This window comes from Seriola dumerili, unplaced genomic scaffold (assembly GCF_002260705.1).
Source record: "Seriola dumerili isolate Sdu_G_001 unplaced genomic scaffold, Sdu_1.0 BDQW01000088.1, whole genome shotgun sequence".
Taxonomy (NCBI): Eukaryota; Metazoa; Chordata; class Actinopteri; order Carangiformes; family Carangidae; genus Seriola; species Seriola dumerili.
The window spans coordinates 12,674,937-12,692,224 of record NW_019174343.1 but is presented as its reverse complement, the minus strand read 5'-3'; the positions used below and the strand labels follow the sequence as shown (position 1 = coordinate 12,692,224).

General features: G+C 41.9%; 1 protein-coding gene across 2 annotated transcripts; it reads right to left on the bottom strand.

Moving 5' to 3' along the window:
• Window positions 1–376: 376 nt before the first annotated feature.
• LOC111221955 (period circadian protein homolog 3-like) lies at window positions 377–16,521 on the bottom strand. Of its 2 annotated transcripts, none has more exons than XM_022745557.1 (22): window positions 16,385–16,521; window positions 11,570–11,995; window positions 10,379–10,539; window positions 10,100–10,218; window positions 9,564–9,762; window positions 9,158–9,209; window positions 8,748–8,896; window positions 8,314–8,392; window positions 8,118–8,224; window positions 7,666–7,822; window positions 7,328–7,436; window positions 6,690–6,818; window positions 6,478–6,586; window positions 6,266–6,377; window positions 6,025–6,164; window positions 5,750–5,914; window positions 5,281–5,532; window positions 4,313–5,178; window positions 3,909–4,101; window positions 3,484–3,670; window positions 1,924–2,074; window positions 377–1,838 (listed from the first exon to the last, which is right to left on the bottom strand). In XM_022745557.1, exons 2-22 carry the CDS (start codon window positions 11,854–11,856, stop codon window positions 1,716–1,718), a joined length of 3,846 nt encoding a protein of 1,281 aa, XP_022601278.1. In that variant the 5' UTR covers window positions 11,857–11,995; window positions 16,385–16,521; the 3' UTR covers window positions 377–1,715. The 2 variants fall into 2 exon arrangements, with proteins under 2 accessions (XP_022601278.1, XP_022601279.1); XM_022745558.1 differs by having other exon boundaries at window positions 9,158–9,206.
• Between the last annotated feature and the right edge of the window lie 767 nt (window positions 16,522–17,288).

Below are 17,288 nucleotides of genomic sequence, written 5' to 3'. Positions count from 1 at the left end.
TTTTAATATTATTTTTTTCATTTATTCATTTAACCAAAAATATATTTTTGTGTTCATTTACACACCCACATCACATGGTCTGAAGTATAGCTCATAAATTTAAATTTTTCAATTAAGTTAAATTTTTTGTTTATTGTTTGTCAAACAACAAAAAATGAACACTACAAAGTCTACAAAATGTCAGGATCAACCTACTCTGTGCTTCACACATCACACTCTTCCTATGCAAAAGCCCTGATTGCTGATGTCTGCTTTTTTTTTTTTTTTCTAAGTTTTCTGTTGAGCCTTGATTTTTCTGAATGACAGTGGGTATAACTACAGCTATTACTTACTTTTTGTGTATTGTGCTTATAATGCAATCACGCTGAAGTACATGTTAGGTCATAGCTCTTTTATTCATTCCTTTGTGTCACAAACAAACAGTCCCTGAAATCAAGACAAATGGCTTTTTATACATTTTGTGAAGTTTGTTTTGTGTACATTTTCTATAAAATACATGGTACTGTAATATACTTTCGATCTAAAAACGGTAGAAAACCCTGGTCTGTCCTACACTCTTGAACAACTGTGTTGAAGGAAGCAGCTCACAATCGGTCAGTGCGTACACGCACGCATACATTCACAAGCTCACCTGCAATCTGAATCAGGTACAAACATCAATGTCAATTCCTCTCTGCCTCTCTCTTTCACACAAACACACAGCCAGTCAAACAGACAGCTACGCAGAGTCTAAGAGGAAATTCAATCAGTAAGTAAATACAGGATCAGAGGACATTTGGGGCCCCGCTGTGTCTGTTTACAATTAGAGGTAACCTACAGGTGCTGTAGGGTGATGACCAGACAGGATACTGGCTGGGGAAAGGAGTCACTACAGAACGTTTGAAGTACTGGGGTGGACTTATGTGGCTGTACTAAGTTCAATTTCAAATGATCAACATGTTTGCTGTTGTTTGTGAGTCAGAGTAACATAAAAACTGATGCTCTGGACAAGAGGAAACCAATCTAAGGAACAGGAGAAAAAACTCCAATAACAAGTAACTTACAAGATTCGAATCTGAACATTATAAACAGAGAGCAGCAAATGTGTCTTTGTCTTGGTGTCCATCAGGAAAAAAATCTACTATGTGTCATCCATGGTAAGTGGATCGAAGGAGTTGATGTGGTACACACACATGTTGTACTGTACAACCTGCACGCCATGTGACTGGAGATGAGTCAGGCGTGTGCTCTGATACTCAAACTGGGCCAGCACTATCTTTGTTTCGTCACCCAGTCACACCCATCCAACAAACTGGGTGCGGGTACACAGTGCTCATGTTCAGCAACCACGGGACCCTCTTCCTATAGTGAGCATGAAGCGGCTCATGGTGCCGAAGGATCTGGTCAGTCTTCAATACACACTAAACCCCAACAGGGGCTCTATAAACACAAGAAGAGAGGTAAAATATTCATGGTCCTATAAAGGCGGTCGCATTAGGCCGACTGAGAAAAAATGCCAGTGAACATGCTGTCTCTCTCGCCTCCTCCGCTCCTCAGGGCGTGGTCCAGCATCCAATACCTTAAAAAAAAACAAGTTAAAGTTCAACCTAAAGCATAGGAACCCAATCCTCTGGACTGGTCAGAAGAGATGCATGGTGGGACTTTCTGAGTGGGTCTCTGGCAGGGCTGGTTCGCTGTGAACTGGGTGTTGGTGGTTGTTTTGGGTTCCAGGTCTCTCAAGTGTCCACCACAGGTCCGATGGAGTCCTGCTGAGGGCTCTCCAAAAGGGATGAGCTATCTGGGGCAGGTGGATGAGGGGAGTGGGCGACTGCTGCTCCTGAGCTGCAGGTCACACAACCCTGAAAAACACAAAGACATGTTAAAAGTTGTTCTGGTGATCAATAAGAACTAATTTGTTTATGGTGACTGTGTGAAGACCCTCACCTGTGTATCTATCTCCTGTGGGACAGTATGCTGCTGGATCCAGGGATGGACCTCAGCTAGCTCCTCTCTCTGCTCCTGGCTAAACCAAGGCTGGAGGGGCTGAAGCACCCGAAGCTTCTCCCTGTCCTCTGCTAACACCTCATTCTGGTCCCTGTGAGTAAAATAAGACAAGGACAAAGAAGGGGAGTTTAAAAATGTGGGACTAGTATAGACAAAAGACTATTTTTTTTCCTGAATTAGGATCACCTCACATTCAAAGATCAGACACGTTCAGTATTTCCCTAGGATTTTTTTCACTAGAGGTGCTGTTGGGCACACGTCCACAAACATTCAACACCGGACCTGTGCGTACGTGCATCGGAATAGCTTAAAACAACCTTAGAATTGCTATACCGTGTCATTCATGTTCACCTTGTCACATGTGTCTTAATTTACCTGGATCTTTTAAGACTTGAGGGGCTCTGGAGGCCCTAACTAGCACTTACTATGCACATTTGTTGCACCTCTTTACTTGATCTCCTTGCCCTTATAAAATAAATAGATGTAGTATTTAGTACGCTAAGATTTCCTACTGCACTGAAGCTTTAGTGATGTCCCTCACTTTAGGTTGCTTTGGACAAAAGTGTCTGCCAAATGAATAAATGTTATGTTATATTTCTACTGTAGTAGTATAAGAACTTCCATTAGGTGAGGAAGGTAGATCTTGATGCTGTGTGCTGCTTCTCCCAAGTGAATTGGCTGCTATGTGCGTAGTCACAAATAGCCTAAACAGTGACATTACTGTTCCCTTGTATATTTGTTTGTGGGTGTGTGGTAGGATCCACTTCATTTATTGCTAGTTGCTGATGACATTACACCATCAAATCAGGAGATGGCGGCTTTAAAACAGGAGTTCTTACACAGCTACAACTAGACACTGGTGACAGCAGCAAAAGGTAGAGACACACAATTTGCCATGGTAATCCAGGTTTGAGAGATAGCTAGACCATCAGGGAGTCATAAAGCAACTGAAGATTATGGCAAGCCATTACCGGCCATTTCAAAGAGCTTTGACCTCAAAAGTTTAACAGGGTATTTGAACGTCAAAAAGCTGGACTGGCGCAAAAAGGAACGACAGGATGTCTTTTATTGTGATTTTACTTGAATTCAGCTGAAAGCTTTTGAAACACCAAACTGCTGAATCCACAAGTAAATGCTGAATCTCTTTGAGACTGTCAAATGGAAAGAAATGCTAGTACTGGTACATGGGTTTGGTTTTAATAGTTTATCTTCCAAAAACAAGCATTGCAAAAGTAGGTGTCGTCTTTTATTCATGTATTTCTTTTATGCAAGAGTATTGCTTTTAAAGCATATTTTCCCATAAAGAGAAACTCTGTAAATAAGGTAAAATTTTTCCATGTTTCAAGGGTCACTGAACATTTAACATGTTCCCATTCCTTTTCTGGCCACGTTTCAATCTGTGATGCCAAAGCCAACAGCTATCAAATGTTTTAACAACACAGATTTTCTCTTTTTCTTTATCAGGAGTGGAAGCACTGAGAGGGGTATCAGTGCATGTACCTGGTGTGGATCTGGTATGTCATCATGACTCGCTCAGGTGTGTGCTGGATCATGCTCCACATCGAGTTCTCCACCCGAGTGTCAAAGCTGTGTTGGTGCTCTGCTGGAACCTCCTGGCTCTTGTGGGCTTTGCACGATGTGTCTGATGAATCATTGCTGGCAAAGTATTTGCTACTGTTGCTGCTGCCTGTAACCCATCAAGAGATCTGTCAGTCACTGTCCTCAACTGTAGTTTGAAATTTTGCAATGATTAAAAAAAACCAAAAAAAAACATAATTTTTATCTAATTTCGCATCACAATAATTAATACCATTTAATATTTTTATTAATGTGCTAAAAAAAACGTCATAATAACTAACAAATATGAATTATTTTCATGAAAATTGTCAAATGACGGGGCTGTGTTTGCTTTTTTTCCCTCTTACCAGTGTGAGAGGTGGAGGTTCCATTGGATCCAGATCCAGAGCCAGATCCCAGTGAGCCTCCAGACTCCCCTGATCCAGACCCTGAGGCATTGGAGCCGGTCCCAGACCTGGCATCCTCCTGCAGCAGCAGGTCAAGCAGCTCACTGGATGTAGACTGGGCATCATGGTTCCCAGCCTCACTAGGGGCGTCACCCTGAGCAAGGAAAAGGTTTAACGATCAGAACTAAACCAGAATTCAGCTGAAGTTCTTTGCACTGTACATCCACATATACTGTACTGGGTATGTATGAAAATCCCTCTACTGACAGACTGATAGGAAATGCACTTCTTTGAAACTTGAAGAGCAAAGTTGTAAGAGAGTAGGCATGTTGAAGCTGAAGGTTGATAGACAGCAGCAGACGCACCTCGTTGGCATGTTTTTCGTGGAGGCTCTCGGCGTGGTTGTGCCCGGAGCTGCTCTGCCCTTCACTCGGCTTGGGCAGCTCCTCCTGCAGCAGGTTGAGCTGCAGAGGGGAACTCGAGCGAGAGCTGGAAAATAAAGCCCGAGGTCCGGCTGTCTCCTCTTCCTCCCCAACAGAGGAGCTGGCTCTGGGTGAGCAAAGCAGAGCGCCCGGGGAGGTCATGTTGGGGCCTGGCTGGGCTTGGAACTGAGGCTGCAGGAAGGGGGCAGTGCCAGGGACAAAGCCTGTCATGGTGATGGGTGTCTGGGGCATCATGGAGAGAGTGGACGGTGGGTAAATGGACGGGTAACCTGCATTGAAAGTCGGGCAGTTGGGCAGGATAACAGCCATGACCGGAGCTACGTAAGGGTTGATGGTCTGGGTTGGAGCTATGGGATGCATGGTATGAAAGTTCTGGATATTCTGCAGATTTTGAATGGGCTCCATCTGGATTGGTTGCATGTCTGGCAGGCTCTGACTGGACTGAATAATGTTGAAGTTGTAACTGGGCTGGGTTTGGTCTGGAGGCTGCAGGACTACAGTAGTTGCCCCAGTCACCTGTTGTGGCATGGGCGGTTGCTCTGGGCCAGGCTGAGTCACCATCATAGGGAAGAATGGTGCATGTAGTGGGGATGTTTGGCTGTAGGGCACCCCCATCTGGGGCTGGGAGGACTCAGAGGAAGGCCAGGAAGAGTCAGGGACACGGCGAGGGGGGCCAGGTGGGGAGGCATAACTGTCTGAGGAACCCTGGGGTTTGGGGCGCTTGTGTCTGGGCTTTCCTCTCCGAGAGCGGTTCCAACCACCAGCACTCAATGGACGTAGGTAATCACCTATGGTGAGATGGACTCAAATCTTATCAGCATTCACTAAACAGATGGCTTTGTAAACATTACTACACCTGCTGTTTGTTATTTCAACAAGTAAATACATACCTGGGTGGTGGGAGTGAGCCATCGAGCTGTTGTCCAGCTGCAGGTAAGAACTGTAGGGGCTCTGGAGGATACGATGGCGAAAGCGGTCCACATACTCTTGCTCCTCCTTCTGGGTGTGAGCTGACAGCACCTCTTTGGTGAGGCCAACAAATCTTCGCTCCTCTGTGGCAGGACTCGGGGCTGGACGGACAGGGATGGGAGCAGCATCAGCAGGCTCACTGCCCATTGGTGCATCCTCCAGTGCCGTGGCCTCTGTTAGAGAACATTGACAAAAAAACATGTTCAATAGAGGGTTTACAGGTTTTTTCTCCCTGCTCATAAATTCCTAAAAGAGAGTGATCAAGAGCTTTTCTTAAGTAAGATTTAACTCCCATATGCAGTTTGTTAAAATGTCAGATCTACAGTTGCATAAGAGCATCTTAGTGGCTTCCATGATCTGACACACAGATGAAACTGTATGTTTATGTACCTGACTCAGGCTGCGGCACATGTACAATGGTGCTGCTGTATGAACACTGGCTGGTGACTGACATCACACTCATGGCCTTTGTGGACATTGTGATATCTGTCAGAGGCGCTCCCACTACAGCCGCAGCTGAAGGGCCCACTGACACCTCACTGTCCAACACCACAACTGGGCACAGGAGAAACAAGATGAGGATCAGTTCATGTTGCTTTTGAAAGGAGTATTACAGAATTTTATAAAACAATGAGAGAAGACTCTGTGTGTTTGTGTGGTTATACCATCTGCGCTGGCCTGAGCCGTGTCACCGGCTGCAGACGGCTTGTCGTCTTCTGAGGTAGAGGATGAGGATGAAGAGGTGGCCAGGGAATGAGATTCACTCTTACGTTTAAGGGCCGGACCTGTACAGCTCTCCAAATATCTGCAACACACAAACACAAATATGTGAAAGGAATTAGGTGCTCTATCACGTAATAAACTGAAATCATGTAAGAGTGGCACAACGATGCTACCACCACACACCTGATGATGTTGTCTACGCAGTTGATTTGCTGATAAGAGGGAATGTGAGTTTGCTTCCTGCTTTCTTCATGATCTCTGACTTCAGGGTTGGAGGCTGCAGGAGGCAGACGTGCTGGGGGAATAAAGGGCCATTTTAGCCGATGTAAACATATTTGCACATTTCAAAGTATAGTTTTCATGTTTTATATTTAGTATGTGTGGGACTGATTTACCTGTGGCAGGTTTGCCTAGAAGAGCAATTTTGTGGCTGGGATCCAGATAAGCCTGCCTCCCCCAACTCTTCACTCTGTTCACATCAGCACAGATCTGCTGCAAAGTCATCTGCAAGAATACACACACATTGTGTATCAGTTTGATCAACCTTGGCAAGAGCAAATGTGCTACCACTGGCTTCCTGACAAGTGATGTCACTGTGATGTCTCACCGGTTCCCGGTGTGAGTCCTCCCATAGGTTACCGTTGCTGTCACTTGAAGAAGCTACGCTGATGTAATGCTCATGAGAGCCATTGCTTCCCAAGCTGCCGTAACCACTGGAACCATTGTTGTGAACCGGCTGAGGCAAAGCGACACAAAGAAGTGAGGGAACTCTCATATAGACAAAAAAAGTAAAACATCACAGAAAAAATCAGCCTATGAGGGTGAGTTTGAATTGCATTTGAGTGGGAGGGATTTTGTGAGTATAAATCTATTTACAGTTTATGTGTGTTTGTATTAGAAGCAGAAAAACAAAGATTGACATGTATGTGGTCTAGGTCTGCATGTTCTAGTTATTTTCAACATCGATTTGTCTGCTATATTCTTTTAAACATGAATTAGTTGAGCAACAAAATGTCAAAATTGATGGCAAATGACATCCATAAGGTTTTGTCTTACAAACTCTTTTTGATATCACCAACCAAGAAAACCCAAAGTATTCTTTTCAAAATGTTATACATAGAAGCAAGTTAATCTTAGTATGAATTAATCTACAACCTGCAATTTCCTTTTCTGATAAATATAATATATATTTCATTAATTTGAATGATTAACATTCTTGTTAATTATTTTGGCAGAAATAATCACCTGCAGGAAAAGCTTATAGATCTTTGCTTGCAGATCTTTTATTTCCTCATGAGCAACTGGAAAATCTTCCTTAGCACGAGCAGCAAACACATCCTCATTCAGTGGACTCCTACAGACAAAGACAAAAGCACAGCGATGTCATCTTTATTCTGATGTCATTTAATTAAACATGTTTCTGGCAATTGCAATGCTGCTGCAGAACTTTACTGTAAAGCAGGTGGGTTCTTGGACAGACCACGCAAATACCAAACCCTCCACTTGAGCACATAGAAGGCACTTAGGCTTGAATAAAACACTTTAATTATTCTCTTTTGTGTGTGTGTGCTGTTGCTCCTTACGTCCTGACTTTATGCCGTCCGATGATAAAAGCCACCTTGCGGCTCCATGGGTTGATGAAGCTGGACCAGCTGGTGTCCAAGGTGATGTAGTCTCCATTCTGACAGCGCAGACGCACCGGAGAGTGCTCAAATGGGGACTGGCCCGCATACTTCAACACTGCACATGGCATCAAGAGTTCAAGTCAGAAACAAGAGTGGGATGAAAATGTAGTCGACCGAATGACTGATCGGTCACTTTAAACAACCCTGAGTGAACCCTTGGGTGGATCCCAGTTCTGGATTCAACAAATAACTTGTGATCGGTTAATGTGCTCTTCATAATTTCTACAAATCAATTAATTATCCATTTCAATGACAAATTACCAACTATACTAATATGGCCTGTTTGTAAAGTTATTAGAAATGACCTAAACCACAATCTTTTTTGGTCCCCACCTTCATTAAACACGTACCTTTCCGGTGCATAGACAGCATGAGAGGCCGGTCCTCTGGGTGAATGCTAGTCAGCATAGATGTGCCAATCAGATCCTGAGGAAGGTATCCTAGCAATGGCACAGCCCTGTGGATAATAACTGTTAAATTAGTTTCATCGGCACTTCGCCACTTAATAGCTCAACGTTGTGCATGTTTGTGTGTGTGTGTATCGACCTGTCATCCACTTCCAGAAACACACAGCCAGGGGAGTGTGTGGTGGTGAAGATGCGCTTGTCCATGGGGATCCGAGGTGCTGCATGAATGAATATTATACTCATCAGGACTGTCAGTGGGACAGTGGGCAAGCACATATTTCTCTATATATGGCTCAGTGAAAAAATTACATGCAATGCATGAGTATGCAAGGGTCGTGAAATCAAGTAAAAGTAAAATATAAAGTAAAAATAATCAATTATTCACAACTGTCACAAAAAACATCTCTGGAGTGGGTTTCAGTAAGAATAACACTGGAATTTTAAAATGCATCACAGCATGTCCTAGCAGTAGTGCACCCAAATACAAAAAAATTACATAAATTGCTTATTGCTAACTATTCACCTGGCAGGGCTGGTTGTGTTGTGTGCCGTTTTTGATGCTGATAACTGTACCTTCATATCCAGATATGATGCGTTCAGCCAGTGCCAGACAGCACGGCTCCTCCTCTCCCCCACTGCTTCCTGTTCCTTGCACCTTCAGCAGGTAAGGTGTGATTCGGAATGGGTTGTAGCGCATCTCACCCTCACGGTCCTTCCCACCCCTAAAATATAATAACTTGTTGAGTTGGGTTGTTGTATCTTTATAGGTGTATAGCTGTATAGTCAGGATGCATGAGGAGGAGCTTTGAAAAGTGACCTTCAGCTGTGCTTTACTGACATCCATTAGAAGACATAACTGCAGAGCATTTCTGATGGAATTCACATCTTTTGTGCTCATCCAAGAAAGTTTGTGTCATTGTGTAAATTACAGATTTAGGGAAGTCTAGAATAGGAAAGTCCCTTAATAGAATTAAGATACTGACCTGATTCTGCAGAAGAATGACTTGACCTGGGCACAGTCAAACAGAACCCCTGCTGTAGACACCAAGAACAGAGAAAAGTGTGTTACTTGCCTGTTAAAACATACAAAGGAACACACTCATATATAACTACAACGAAAAAGTAAAAATCACTGTTATAAAGTTGAATATGTATTTAAATATAAACTGGAAAAGAACCATAATCATGTACAAACTTATTTGCAAAGCAGACAAAATAAAATTAAAATAAGTAAAATCTAAAGTTAAAGAATACATAAAACGTTAGACTGAGTAAGTTGGTATTTGTCTGTATTTGCCTCGCCAACATATGCTAGAATAGAACTACATTTAATTTACAACAAAACAAAAAAATGAAATAGAATAAAAATTTCTGAAATGTGGTACAAACCTGTGTGTGAGTTGCTCCAGGGTGGGAGGTGCGGCTGAGCCGTGTGTGCGTAGAAGACATTAACGTCTTGGTGAAAGAGCAGCTCTACAAATTTGGCCGACTCCAGGAACTTCCTCTTGCAGCACAGGATGCTGGGAGCCTGCTCCGACGCATACCACACGCGGCCGCTCGACAGGGAGAAAACCACCACGAAGGAGTCCTACACACAGACATATAGAGACGTACACACGCACATGTGGAAAGACACACGCACACAAGCGAGCCAAGTCACAGACACACACAAAGCAGTAAACACACATACACTCACACACACGCCCAGGCGTGAGGCAAAAATAAAAGTACACGTGCATGCATGTATTTGAGTGTGTGATGCAGCCTTGAATAAAAATGTGATATAAGAACAGTTCAGAACAAATCCTCGATAGGTTATGTCTTGTCGGGACTCGTGTGTGATAACTGTATGCCACAATTAGGGCAACAAAGTGAAGTAGCATCAATTCTTGTGTGTTGTGTGTTTGCGTTGTTGTGTTGTATACCGTGTTTTTAAGGGTGTGTTCAGAGGTGACTCTTTCCAACTCTTCCAGGGTGCAAACAGTGGTATCTCTCCTCTCATCCTGGCCATTCCTCATCAGCAGTTTATAGTATTCGCTATTGGCTACAGAGGACAACACAAAACACACACATGCTGCTGTAAAACAAAACTGTATGATATCAGGCTTTTTGGGGAGTTCTAACATTACTCTGATATCAAAGAAAAAAACAAGACGGTTTCTGAGAACAACAAATGTTTCCAGCTGTCAGTTTATCTGGGTTACCTTGCACTTGTTTGACACAGTTAAGTGCATAATGTAAGGCCTCCACAGTGCTGGCTTTGCTGCGACTGCGTTGGTCTGAAGGAAGCCTCTTCTTCATCTCAGCCACAGTGATCATCAGTTCTCTGTGGGCCTGCCCTTTGCCATCGCCAGCATGCTCACTGCTACATAGTCAGAGACAATAAACATATTTAGGTCTCTCTCTCTCTCTCTCACACACACACACACACACACACACACACACACACACGGTAGATTTGGTGCTCATTAAACGTAAAGTGATTTTCAATGGTATTTACCTAACACAAATGGTGTATAGTCAATATTTTTAAGTTTTTAGACTGGAAGGTCACAGATGGCCCCTTGTTTTAGCACATACCTGTATGGAATGAAAATCAATTTATGAATACCTGCTACTGCTTAAGGTGGATTGGATTTTACAGTGGCATTTACAGTGGTATTTTGGCTAACGTTTTGTAATCACTGCATGGTAACGCAGTTGTGAAAGGGAGTCACTGAAACTTTTCCTTGTGTTAAATGATTGTTTCAACATCTTCAATATCAGCTTCTGAAAAGCTCACAGTCACAACACTGCCGAACAAAAGATGAATTGTTAATTTTTATACCTCTGGCTATTGGTTTTATTGTTTATTATAAAGTTATTTAGAAGAGAAACCAAAGCCAGAGTAAAATAACAACCCAAACTGTTGGTTGTAAATATAAAACACAGTTTACAAAACAAAATTTCCTGTGCAATTAGCAATATCATGGGTGTGCTGATCATTTTTACCTCCATAATCAGTGGTAACTTCTAAAGCCAAACAGATATTGGATTTTTGGGGCCAGGGCCAATACCAATATGAGGTAGTAAAATAATTCCGATATCGATATATCGGAGAATATATGCGCCAATTCCGCTATATCTGTGATAGGCCAATATCGGCCGAACGACAAATCTACTGTAATTTTAGTGAGTACAACATTATAACTGATAGAAGCAGGGGCCGGAGCTACAAAAATAAAACCCTGGTTGTAGTAAATTCATACTAAAAAGGTGTCTCAGATGGATGAATCAAAACACTGTACGTTGGTATTCACACACAAAACTTGTTTGGAGATATGACAGCCACTGAGGTCACTGTGGTATGACGTGAATATGTCAAAAAGTCAGGGCACATGCAATCAGGCAAATACCTCTTGGTTGAAACTGAGGTGGATCCAGTGGCGCTCCCAGGGCTGTGATTGGCTGACGAAGAGAGGTCATGTGAACCGCTAGTCATCTCCTCATCTTCCTGCCCCACTTCTCCACCTGAAGCTCCGCTCTCCTCTCCCCTCAGGCCCTGGGACTGCACCCCTCCGTCCTGCTGCCCTGACGTCACCCTCTCCTCCCCTTCGCCTTCTCCTGCAGCTGACGGTAATGCAGGCTCCTCCCCATCTGGACCGCTGTCACCCCCAGGCATCTCTGCGCTTTGGTCACACATCAGTACTAATTTGTCCAATTAAAGTGGTCGGGAAGGGTCTTCATGTGTTCAACAGAGGGAATGGGTTCCATGTGGTGACGATAAATTAGTGGGCATTCAATCAGGGCTGAATGTTGGATGTAAGGGTCTACCTTGAGCACTGCAAGACAGAGGGAAATAAGGGGAGATGGTAAGAAACATTATCAGAATAAAGTTTGCAGGATTTAATTTAAGGGAGGGTGATCTTGGATGAAGAAGTAGCAGATAGATAAGCTAAGAGATAAGAGGACTGGCGCCTCAGGGCTGGTGAAGAAAAAATGTGTTATGACACAGGTCATATGGTACTAGCACTGCCCTCCATTTTTTCCCATTTGAAAATGTGAGGCAGTTGATTTGTTCAAAACAGTAGTGCCCAGAGTGCGAGTTTGTGGGACTGGAAACCAGAAACCAGAGGCCTCAGAGCCTAAGGAGGAAATATCAAGTCACCATACCTGCTAAACAACCTGCACAAAGCCTTAAGTTGCAGACACACTATTCTTGTTTTGTGCTATGAATAAAATGTTACTTACTATACCTTAAAAAGTTCAGAACTGAAATGAAATTAATGAATGCACCTAAATTTGCATTGCTTATAGGTTTTCTGAATTTTGCAATTACAGATATACAGCAGCTCACTATTCTTTATGGTATCTTGTTGTTGCAGTTAATATTATCAGAAATCAACATTCATTTTATAGGAAAAATGCAATGTCAGATATCAATCACACTGAGAGTTAAGAATGCCACTGCCAATTAAACTTCAGAAAGAGACGGAAAAGTGTCTTTTCAAAGATTTTATATTAACTATGACACAAGTATGTAACTTTAATGATTTCTCCAATCAATTTGGGTGAGCAAGTTCCAGGCATGGCTTTTATTGTAGCACCTAACACAACTTGTGTAATTACTTACACTCATGTTTGCTATGGAAAATATCAATTGAGGCAGGGAAAAACACTAGCTTTATAAAAAAATAAAAACATGAAAAAATAAATTAATAGACGTAGACGTGTCAAATATGTGGCAAAGGATCCAGAGAATGTTGGTGGAAAATTTTTAAAAAGTGCATTACCCCAAACATAACCAAATGTAAACATATAAAATTTTCTGTGTAATAAGATGATGTTTTCAACTTTGCAATGTAAACAAACACAATCTGCCATGTTATCTAATATTACTGGACGATGTGACCATGATAGTGACTCACTGCTGTCTGACTCACTCCCATCATCTATGATTTACACATCTCATCCATCAGCACTGCCAAGTCCAGGTACAACTCTGCCAAATGCCAATCATTACACACCACCAACAGCACAATAATTATGTGATACTCGGTTGCATAACAGCTGATGCCCACAGAGACATTTTCCTTGTCTCTCCTGCAGGTCGGCTGCAGCTCAGGAGCCCTGTGAGTAACAGACACTTAGAAATGGCACAGCTTATTCAAATATTTACAGAAAAAGATTAACCCCTCTCAAATGGGCTTTAGTTCAGACTCAGTAATTAAACTTCATTATAAACTAAACTGAGTTAATGTATTTGCTTTTTTGAATCAACTGCCTTTTGCCAGCCTTTTTTTTTCATCATCTTAATCAAACCAGTGATAAACAAACACAAACTACAGCTACCACACCATGCACGAGGTAGTGAGACAAGACACTGACATGAGAAACACAGAGACAGAGATGGAGGGAGACAGACTGTGACAGTTTGACTTTGTATATTCTACTTTTGCTTATTTGGGGTGTCAGCCAGGTCCCTCTCCTGGCATTTTATAATATAATAATAATTACAGATAGGAGTGTGGTTCGATTAAATGTTGAAATGGCTTGCTATAGTGACCCAAGAAGAAATATTGCTGTGAGGATGTTTGTCAGAGGAGGTTGAGCAGATGATCGTCAGAGATTAAACAACCTCATTTTTGAATTAATACTGCAATAGTGAGCGTTACCACTGTCTGTCTTCTGTACACTCCCTCTGCCACTAATTAACTGAAACTTAAATGCAAGTAGTTTGAACGGTGGGGTGGACACGGAACAATAAGTACAGTGTGCAAGTGGGTGTTTCTAGGCGTGTTTACAAGCAGCACCAAGCAGGTAAATCCTGGTTGTCACAAGACTGAGAGGCACAAACAGGAGGCAATGAAAATATCCTGTGTCGTTCATCAGGTCGTCACTGCAGGATTACATAATCAGCTTGCTCAATTCAAAGTGTATAAGCTCTCCTCCTATTACTTGAGACATTATGCCTGTACAACATGCACACGTAAACACATGGTTACTGTGGTGTAGGTATGATGCTCTGGCCTTGCCTTAATTGTAAAGCACACAAACAGACCAGATAAGGCCATGCTAGGGTCAAGGTGCTGGGCCAGGTTAGTGATCTGTATTTTTCTCCAGCACTTCTCAGCGAGCAAAGTTTGAATTCTTGTCCAAAACACACTGTGATCCAAATGTAAGGAGGAGGTTACTTTGACTCCCAAATTGATTGACAGTAAAACTAACCCATATGTATGAAAAGTCGTGTTTCATTTTATGTCTATAAATTTATAAATGAATGCTGAATTAAATATGCATTTACAGATGCTATTAATATTGTAAAAACAACAATAAAATTACTAAATGGGGTGTTAAAAATAAGAAGGAAAACTTTGAACAGAGCAGGACTGTGCTTTATCCTAAAGTAGAACTTAGATGGACGTTTTTGAGTTGACAAATTTGACCAATCTGGCTTTACTAGGCTTTTGGACTGGGTAATATGGCAAAAAAAAGAAGGTGTTAATGAGTACATGTTCAAATATTGATGTGCTTACAATCAAAAACCTATGCAAGATCACAAATAAATTAAATAAACTGTTTCAAAATAACATAAACTGTACCACTGTTTTGTAAAATATTGCAAGAGACCAAAACCTTCATATGAATAAAAGAAAAACTTAAATAACTAATTTGGCTTGCTCTGAATTTGGACAACAGAGTTGTATGCTAATAATATAATAAGATCAGATCATCACGATTTAACTCTTCTGAAAGTTGATAGATGACAATAATAATTGATCATATTTAATTTTTGACAAGCCCTAGTATAGTTGTGGTTGCAGGTCCACTGTGCATGGAGTGAAAACACAGCTAATATTTCCTCTTTGACACTCAACTTCAACTGTATATGGATGCAACAACTTAGATGAAACTCAATTAAGGAATGATCTTGTCATCTCAAAGAGCCTTTCAGACAAACTCTAGTCACATGTTTTGATCTGTCCCTGGTGGAATGAAATCCTACAGAGCCATACCTACATAGTACATTAACGGTGCACACACAGTTCCTGCATATATGGAAGTAAAAACCTGGTATATCCTATACATTAGCATACCCACAACATTGATTATGAAATCACAATATTATATAATATCATATACACACTGGAAATATATAAATGCAGTCTATATACACCTTAAGGTTAACAATTATTTAATGGGGGAAAATACTTAAGAGGATTTAGGTCGAAAGGGGCTGACTGACTCCTTTTAAATATGTATGGAGCTGAGGTAGTATAGTGAACTTGTAGGTTTATGGTTCACCTCAAAAGCCAAGATTATCAAAGCAAATTAAAAAAACATACAGACAAGCAGAAAAACATAATGCATATGAAAGATAATTCAAAGCCAACACTGATACCTGTTTTACGTGCGTTCGTCCACCAGAAAAGGATAAGGTTTTCAGACTTCAACAACAGACCACAACCCGTCCCCACTCAAAACAAACCTGACACTCATTTGACGGTTCACTACCCCCTCCCCACATGAACCCAGTAACCTCAATAACCTCAGCAACCACCATACGATCAGGCTTAAGACTGAGAGACCGCTACTACTCCACCTAAAGACTGAAGCACAACCGCCATTCATCACTGAGTAATGGCATTATTGTGTAAACTGCCACACATCTGACCAGCTACAAATTACATTTTGTGACATAGCATAAGTATAAGATGATGCAATTAGTAAATCCTGGCACTGGCAAGCCTGTAAAGCTGAGTGGTTTTATGAGCTGGCGTTTCAAATAGTACCGTATATTGTAAACTGATAGCTTGTTAACACAGAGAATATGATAACTGCGCTTGTTATTCATGCATTATAAATTGGAACATTAGTTACAGTTTGTTACTAACTCAGAAGCCAGCCCAGTGCCACTTGCTATGTGCAGCACACAATCGAACGGTTGACATATCGTTTAGCTAACATAGTAGCAACACACGCAACTGACCACGGCTTACACCCAAGTCACACTTTCCTGTTTAGAGATGTAAAGCATTCGGCTAAAGCTATACAATGTGCACTCAAAAATACACTAGCACTAAAAAATACAAGACAACGATTAAATCCCATTTGTTTACATCCACTGTTCTCTCTGGTTAGTGCCGTGGGCGAGGTGGTTAGCTAGTTTAGCTAGTTAGCCAACTCGCTAAAGACACCTCAAATTATTGATGCTCTGGAGAAATATTTACCTTTTCGAATCCGTGTGTGATTCAGCTTCAATAACCAAAAATTTAGAGTATATGAAATCGATCGCCGGGCCGTATTGGAAGTATATATTCTTTTAATTATGTCCCAGTCATATAGCTACATCGTCATCTATTCAGGAGCGTTTGACACATTTGTGCAACGTGAGGCCGGCACGGCACAACCCCGCCCACTCCACGATGATTGGACAGGCGAATATTGCATATGTTGTGTGATTGGGCAGAAGGTCTGACAGTGGGTGTTCCTAAACGCCGCAGTTTGTCCGCTGCTTGCTGGCGGTTCACGTGTATTTCCATGTTACACAACAGACCTACAACAACCCGGAGCAGGCACCAACTCACAAGCTCCTGCATCCACCCCCTGCTGCTGAATGAATGAACAGAGCCACTACAAGGTCCAGCTGAGCAGAGAAATTAAAGACTTTGACTACTTAAGTTTCTGACATTATATTCACATTATTTTTAAGATGATAATTCATGATTATGATAAATGATTACTTAGTAATTTTTAATTCTAACATTTATTTTACAGTTGGTATGGCAAAAATTAAATTTGAACTTGAAAAAATTTGTTGATATAGTGATGTCTGTTATGTCTTTGACATGTGGTAATAGTGCAGGCAAGGCTGGATTACTAACTGGGCAAAACAGACCACTGCCACAGGGCAGCCATGCCATGCAGAACCTCTGGGAGCCCAAAGGTCCACCAAGGAGCCCAAACCGAGTGCAGGTATCATACAAAAGAAAACTAATGGATGCTGGACTACATGACTAGTCCTCCTGTTGTGGAAAGTTTGTTGGGACTGGGTCTCATGAGGCTGGTTAATGGGTCTTTAGGCTCAAGGGAGAAAGCTACTGAGGTAAACAGGTGGTGTTTTTACCTGGGAAG